Genomic DNA, 7,634 nt, shown 5'->3' with positions numbered 1-7,634 from the left:
AAGACGGTGATTTATGCCAATTCCCAAAACACAGTTTATACACTTATTCACAGTGCTTTTGTTTACAACCCAGTTCTGTGACCCAAGCTTCTGAGAGTCATGTGGATTGCATCTTACTTGTATAGAAGCTGTATACTTCTACTATTTCGGAGGCACAGTGTTTGTTTGTGGGTGATACAGTGGTTAGTGCTGTTGCCTCACAGATCCTGTAACCTGGGTTTCGTTCCTGGCTTGACTGTTGCCTGTGGGGAATTTGTACATTCTCCCTGTGCCTGAGTTACTCTAGTTTCCTCCCAAAGGTCTGGTTGCTGTAAATTGGTCTGGCATGGGTGTCTGTGCCCTGTGATAGACTGGTTCTGTTTCCAGGGTAGGTTCCTGCCTTGTGTCCTATGATGCTAGGATAGGCTTTCTAACCTTGATTTGGCTTTGGTTTGACTCAAATCATCACTACACAGGTAATGTAACTTGTCATAGCATGTATTTTAAATTAACTACAGTATGTACAGCACACATGTACATTTAAAATGAGCAGTTACAATAAGAACATTGTCATTAGCACCACAGTAAACCTTTTCATCTTTAGAGCTTAAAAATCACTGAATAGCCATTAGACAGACATACATATTACACAATACACTCAAAGAACAATAAAACAAAACAGTGGCATGTTATAAAAATATATATATATATATTGACTGTGTGGACTGATCAACAGTTCACTGAGTCTTATAATTATTTTGCTATTTTATACAAAAAGTGCTGAACAGTTTTCTAGGTAATTGATATTATTCCATTAATAGGCAAATATCACATCATAGGTCACCTGACGTCCATTGTCCCATGCATACAGCATACGGTCTTTTGGGTTATAATCGATTTGTGTGGTGTAGGTGTAGTTGTTTACAAAAGGTAGCCATGGCACCATTTGGGTGTGTGTGTGAGTGTCGAAAGCATAGGAGATGTTGGCGTTCATGTGTTCGTAGCTGTCCACAGCATATAGCACGCCGCAGATGACGAAAGAGTTGCCGTAGGTGTTCCTCCTCAGGCCAGTCCTCCAGGCATTCTCCTTGTGCAGGTCATATGGGTTGAGCTTGTTGAGGACGATCACCTCCTGGTGGAAACCTTCCTCATCTAGGGCCGGGTATAGCATCCACAGGCCACTCTCATCCACGGCGAAGTCGATGTCCGAGTGTCCCCGCCACCTCCACGGAGCCTCCTCCTCCTCAAACACGGCATCATGCAGGGTTGTCCAGGCGGCCACGTAACGGAGGCGCAGGTCGAATCGGATGATGTCACGGGAGAAAGCCCGGTTGTAGTAGAACGCACCATTGTAGACCACATGACCAGTGCCAATCCAGTTGTAGGGGAGTTTATAGGAGTTGGTGAAACGGCCTGGGAAAAAAACAGACATCTGTATCAATGTCCACAAAGGCATTACATGAATACTATGACACAAGCACAACTTTCCCAAACCAATGATTTTGCCAGCATGGATTACCTTGCTTGAATGTGTCCATGTCACGGAATTCCAGCAGATTGTTGCCATAGTAATAGTTTGTGACGTAAATGACTTTGCCATTGCCTTTTGGATCCTTCATCCAGGCACCTTCATTACGGCCGTAAGTGTTGCGGGTCACAGGGTCACCTATAGTTGCTAAAGTGTCTTTGCACACACCTACAAATTGCAAGGCCACAGAAATAAGTGTGGCAGCAATGCCAGTATCTTTTTTTAATATATATATATATATATATTTGAAAAGTAAGTGGTCAAATGTATATCATAATATATGAAACCTGCATTCAAATTTACCAGAATTCTTTGGAACCTCTGTGGCTGCTTCAGCAGGCCCTTCATCCCAGGTAATACGAGATTTCACTGTGTCTCTTTTCGCCATGGCTGTGAAATTTGATGATGGTTTTTGGACTGTAGGAGGGCCAGTGATGGATGCAACGTTGTTGGTGGCCACTGCCTGGATGGTGGTGGTGGTTGAGGTTGTCAAGGCAACCAGCACTGTAGGGCTGGTTGCAGTCAGCTCAGTGGTTTCCCTTGGCTCTGGTTTAGGCTGCTCTGTCACAGTGAGCACACTTGCGGCGGTTGGTCCATTTGGAGCATGAGTGGGTTTGTTGACCTTCTGGGAGCTGGAGCTTGGCTCGAGCACAGAAGCCACGATGGCTGTGGTTTGATAGCCGGTGGCTGGGGTGGGGGCAGAAAGCTTCTGCTTGGGGATCTGGTCTTGTATTATTAAATCCACTGAACCGTCACCACTCACGACATCATCTGGTGCTGTTGTGCATGGGAAGAAATGTGCTAGAAACACTTAAAAAAGATTTGAAGGTCTTCATCTACAACACATTCAGTGTGTCTCATTTTATAAGCCTGCACATGAAGTTTGTTTATACATCCTAAAAATTTGGTACACAGAAGCGTCTCCTTAGACAAGGAGCCTCTCCGTACTAAATAAGTCAATAAGTAAGGGTTTGATTATGTTAGCTGTGTTTGTTGTACTGTAGCATAAAGCGCTTTATGGGAGTCCTTGGTGATTTTAGCCATTGCTATGATTTCTGTTCTATCCTAACTCCCAACACACATAAGGAAGTTAGACTAGGTTCTTCAGCCCCTGATTACCTGGCCATGATGTGTTGAGAGTTGAAACAGAGCAGGATGTGGCTGAAGGTCCTGAAGAACGGGAGTCTCAACAAACAGCTTAGTTCTGTCAAATGTGTATTGGGTGTTTGTATGTGTCTATGTGTAGCAACCTAACCTTTATGTTCTCCATCTTCATTTTCCACACCATCAGCCTTGTAGAAGGTCACACGCTTGATGCTTATCCCGTTAGGATCTATTTTGGTTCTTTGGTTCTTTGGATTCTGGGCTTCTGGGCCTTCAGAGTGACTCTTCTTTAGCAGAGGCCGATTGGAGCCCTCGTTCCCTACAAACTTCTCTTCATACTTCTTCTGATATACACAGAAGAAAAGGGAAAAAGGAGTAATCATTTCAGTTTCTATTTGGACTGAAAAATATGAATGGAATCATTTGCATAAGTACAGATGAAAGCTTTTTTACAGATGAAAATACAGATGAAATCTTTTTTGTATTATTGATTTAAACTCTCCATTTTGTGGGTTGCAGTAATAGTCTATTTCATGCAATAAGAGGGGAATTTGTGGTGCAGATTAATGCTTTGAATGGGCTTCAGTAAAGCTGCCTTTGATTTAATAATACAGTATCGAGAGGTCTGCCAGGCTGACGCAGCAAAGTGGGAAAAAACTTTCCACAGAGCAGGAGCTTAGCGTGGTACTCTGAAAGGCCAATTCAGAACTGTACCCTTTTTGAATCTGATCCCATATATGTGTGTGTATCTGGAAGTTACACTACCTGTTTAGGTTTAGAGTCTTGTAATATACTGGCAATCTGCCTGCATGTAATGTATATGGTCTATAAAACCTTGTATGTGTTTAGGCTTAGTGGTTTGTGTATGCAGCTTGCAGCATGTGTATATGGGTTCAGCACTTAATTCAGTAATTTGTATCACTCAAAAATGGCTTATGGAAAACAATGGGCTTGACTCATTCCAGTGGGAATTTCATGATTACTTTATAATTTCAGTATAAATTGCTAATTGAGAAGTAAACAAAAATCACTTTCTTTTGATGAATTCCATTTTATTGTACAATTCTATAGAAACCTGGCAAGTCAGAACTGGTCACAATTGGGCTCTCGAGTGGTGGAACAGAAACAAGCATTCACCCTATCATTGTGGGGTCACTGGTTTGAGCCCTGAGGCTGCTATAACCATCTGTGGCCAATAGTGCAAGGGAGCAAGATTGGTGCTGCTCTCTCAATGTGAGGGATGAAATGACATTGCCCCCTGTCAATCAGAGCCACACCAGCCAATCGTGGGTGTCTGTATGCTTTTGCTGGTGACGGTTAACACTTTCCTCCCTGTACCACAGCATGGGCTGCAGCTTGAGAAAATGTGGTGCTTGGATTTCGTGTCTTGGAGGAATTCATTGTGTACCTTTCACTGTTGCTACTTGTCATATGAGAAGGGAGAGTTAGTTAAACAGTCTATGGGTGGGAAATGACTAAAGTTGATAGAAAAATGACATATAAAAAAGAAGAGTCTGAATCATTTAAAGCATCAGAAAGCTACCAACATCACAAAAAAAACACCACTCTATCATGGAGGTTGAAGAAGAAAGTAGTGCCAGACCAGAATGGACCATTTTCCATCAAAAGCCCTCATCGATTTGTTTACTGGTTAAAAATACATGCATGGCTTTGTTTACTGTTTAAAAGGTTTTTTTATGCTGAGGTTTTGAAAAACTGGTGGAAATTCACTGAATCAGAATATACAGTATATGTTGCCTTTATTCACTTAAACTCTGAAGTTACATTAAATAAATGCTGAAATGAGTCAAAGCAGTACTCTCTTATATCATTGTAGCAGTTACTGGTGTCGTCCATGCCTGTGCCTACGCTTGCAGATCAATGCCTCCTTCACCTCAGTATTAATGGAAGCTGATATTGGTATATTGTGATTGGGGTCTTTCACAATAATGTCTGAGATCTGCTATTGGTGGATTACAGTGATTGGAATTTACCTCAGTGTCTGAAAGTGTCTGGATGTATGACAGAGTTTGAGATGTACCTCAGTTTATGAGAGCTGGTCTTAATGTATTATAGACTTTAAGATCTAACTCTGTTAGTAAAGGCTGGTCTTGATGTATTACAGACGCTAAGATCTACCTTGGTGAGTGAGGGCTGGTCTTGGTGCAGCATGCTGGGGTTGTAGCTCACCTCGGCATGTGAAAAGGCTGCAGCCGCTTTCTTTTGCAATGACGGTTCCAGCTTGCTCAGCCGCCGCTTCTTCTCCAGGCACTGGTGGGCACGGGACCCCTTCCCCACCCCTACGTCTCCCTTTACACCTCCACGCTCCCTTGTCCCATTGCCAAAAAATGACTGCAGAGAAGAAACACACTCGGCAGCTGTTCATGGGTGGTGGCTCGGCAGAGCATGCTACACTCTGCTACTCTTTACCCAGTGCCAAAACCATAAAGGTGCAGTGATTTCAGTTGCCGTGGCAGATGGTATTGAAAGTGCATAGAATGGTATTTTAATAGGGATGGCATTTTTCAGAACATAAACAGGAAGGCTAATGGCCTGTTATATAAATTAATGGCCCAAGAAAGCAATATTCTATTAAGGTAATGACAGCCCAGTAATGAAAGTTTGCACTTTTTTTTTTTGCACTTTTCTGCCCGACATTAGACTATCCAATCTCTGTATCTTGCCTTCACCTAATGGAAGATCAAACTTAAACCATTTCCACATCTACCTAGCAATGTCTTTTATGTAGACACTAAACAATTTAAATTTCATCTTAATTACTAAAAGTGATCTCTGGGAATAAGAAACATAGAGGAAAATCTGAGAGCATTTACTCTTTCTGTATTGTCCATGCGTTCCAGAAGCTTTGTGGTGACTGAGTGCAGCTTTAACAGATCCATCCCATAGGAAGCCCCCTCAAGTAAGTCCATTATGGTGGCAAGCTATCAAAAGCAAACACTCTCCAGTCAAAATCAGCATAACACTAATGTGAGCAGAGCAAAAGATGACTTTCTGCCAGATTTAACTGCAGTTTGACTACAATTTGAGGAAAACAGAAAAGCACAGGTGACATTTTAGAACCATGCCTTCTGCCCATATCTCCATTCCTCTTTTCAACCCAGTCGGAACTGACGCACCTTGATATTGTTCCCAGCCTCCTGGAGCTTCTTGAATCTAAAGTCCCCTTCACAGGGGTTGAGTGCTGAGGGAGGGGCAATGCAGGCACATTTCTTGCAATTGGGTCCCACGGTTACCGTCTCCACAGTGTAGAAGTCCTCGCGCTTGGCACGTCCCTCCTCGATGCGCTTACAAGCGCTCCTGCTCAGCGGTCTCACCACACATTTACAGTGGCAGTTTGAGCCCTCTGACAAAGTCTTCACTTTGTCATAGTCCCCTAGAAGCTTGAGAGTTAAAACAATTGTTAGATTAACACCCTCGCAGTACAGATGATTGTGAAAGTGAATAGACCCATGTACATTTTATGCAAGTGTTCATTTAATGAATAATGAATTATTTTTTGCTAACAATTTAGTTTGTATATTTAATGTAAAATACATAAATTGGCCATCAGTTAACCAAAAACATTACTCCAGTTCATAATCCTTAGACACACAAAATGCAAATCATCTTCATGCTTTGGAAGTCAGCAAACATAACTTTGCTATATACTCATCAAAACATTAAATGTTCAATTTTGCAACCTTATTTATTTAGGTTAAATATCTTTATTGCCAGTCATTGATTAGGGTTGCCAAATAGTACAAACAACCTTAATTTCCAATTTCATAATCCCGTAAATGTACTGATTGCAGTCAAAGTCATATTACATTACCTGCGTTAAAATGTTTTCTTGGTTGTCCATTTCATCCTCCAGCGTTGCACTGTTTTTCTCTGTCACTTCCGTGGCAGGCTGGCGGTCTTTCGATGTGCTGTTCCCCACACTACTCCATGCCAGCGGTGCGCAGCAGAGCGCGCCGTACCACACCAATAGTAATAGGATAGACGAGGGCATCGTACTGCTGATCCGCACATCCACCAGCTAACGCACACAGCTTTAAAGGCTTCTCTTCTTACTCGATAGTTTCAAAAGCTTAGTGTATTTTTTTTTTACCTTGACCCTCCGTGTTCACATTACTTAATAGTGCCGCAAAGTGTGAAGTGCTCTGGTGACGCAATACAGACCCTACTTGACTTAAAAAATGAATTAATAAATAAACTTTTCTAGTGTTTCGAGGCTGGATGGTTGTGCGTTCGCCTTGGATGGCCGTTGATGAATGGTTATTTTAATGGTCAGCCGTCTGGGATGAAGTAAGTGGGAAGGACCACGCTTCAGCGTTGTAGACAGGGAGGAGTCAATATTATGGATTGCACGGTCATTTGTTTCTGCAGAACAGAAAATTATAAGATAGAGGAGCGAATTGCTATTTTTAAAATGTCAGTTTATTGTCTTATTCTGTATGCTACCACATACTCAGAAGAAAACTATTTAAATATCACCCGTCCGTCCCCGTTTCATTACCTATTTTTTTCTTCCGTAATTTACACACACCAGGGACGATACCGGTCCAGACAGACGGGGGCCAGTATAAACCATTGGCGCCATCTACGGTCACATACGGTCTACGGTCACATAAAAACGCGTTGTCGCCGATGATTTAGTTTTATTGAGCTATTCAATTTTTGCGTCATGGACGCCACCTACCTTTGTGTGATATAATTGCACTTTAATTCATTAAGTCATATAGTACTTTACTTCTTGGTTATCAAATTAAAGCTTTGGGTTCCTTTAGATTTTTATTTTCTGCTTGTGACTTCATATAAACACGTGTCCATTAAATGTAATACATTTAGAGCGCATATATATGAATTCCTTTCTCAGTGTCAAAACATGCAGGTGCTACCATTATGGTAGATTCAGTACAATGAAGTCCATGAGCAGGAAAATTATTTCTGCTCTGACATCTTCAGCCTTGTATAAATTGATTACAGATGTGAATGGTTAGGTAGCATGCAATGTTCATAT

At 41.8% G+C, this 7,634-nt stretch overlaps 1 protein-coding gene across 2 annotated transcripts; it reads right to left on the bottom strand.

Moving 5' to 3' along the window:
- Positions 1–461: 461 nt before the first annotated feature.
- Positions 462–6,866, bottom strand: olfml2bb (olfactomedin-like 2Bb). 2 transcript variants are annotated; one of them, XM_035534434.1, is made up of 8 exons: positions 6,444–6,866; positions 5,749–6,012; positions 5,446–5,553; positions 4,802–4,963; positions 2,763–2,955; positions 1,811–2,284; positions 1,499–1,675; positions 462–1,392 (listed from the first exon to the last, which is right to left on the bottom strand). In XM_035534434.1, the coding sequence occupies exons 1-8, from the start codon at positions 6,621–6,623 to the stop codon at positions 794–796; spliced, it is 2,157 nt and encodes a 718-aa protein (XP_035390327.1). In that variant the 5' UTR covers positions 6,624–6,866; the 3' UTR covers positions 462–793. The 2 variants fall into 2 exon arrangements, with proteins under 2 accessions (XP_035390327.1, XP_035390328.1); XM_035534435.1 differs by having other exon boundaries at positions 2,763–2,952.
- Between the last annotated feature and the right edge of the window lie 768 nt (positions 6,867–7,634).

Source organism: Electrophorus electricus, chromosome 15 (assembly GCF_013358815.1).
Source record: "Electrophorus electricus isolate fEleEle1 chromosome 15, fEleEle1.pri, whole genome shotgun sequence".
Classification (NCBI taxonomy): Eukaryota; Metazoa; Chordata; class Actinopteri; order Gymnotiformes; family Gymnotidae; genus Electrophorus; species Electrophorus electricus.
This window is presented reverse-complemented; position numbering and strand designations above follow the sequence as displayed.

What these genes read in the sequence shown, in the direction of transcription:
- olfml2bb (XM_035534434.1), bottom strand. Translation starts at nt 6,623, where the DNA reads ATGCCCTCGTCTATCCTATTACTATTGGTGTGGTACGGCGCGCTCTGC. An exon ending in CAGCCTTTTCACATGCCGAG is followed by an intron (nt 2,956 to 4,801) that starts GTGAGCTACAAC and finishes TGTGTATATCAG; the next exon opens with AAGAAGTATGAAGAGAAGTT. An exon ending in AGAGGTTCCAAAGAATTCTG is followed by an intron (nt 1,676 to 1,810) that starts GTAAATTTGAAT and finishes TGCAATTTGTAG; the next exon opens with GTGTGTGCAAAGACACTTTA.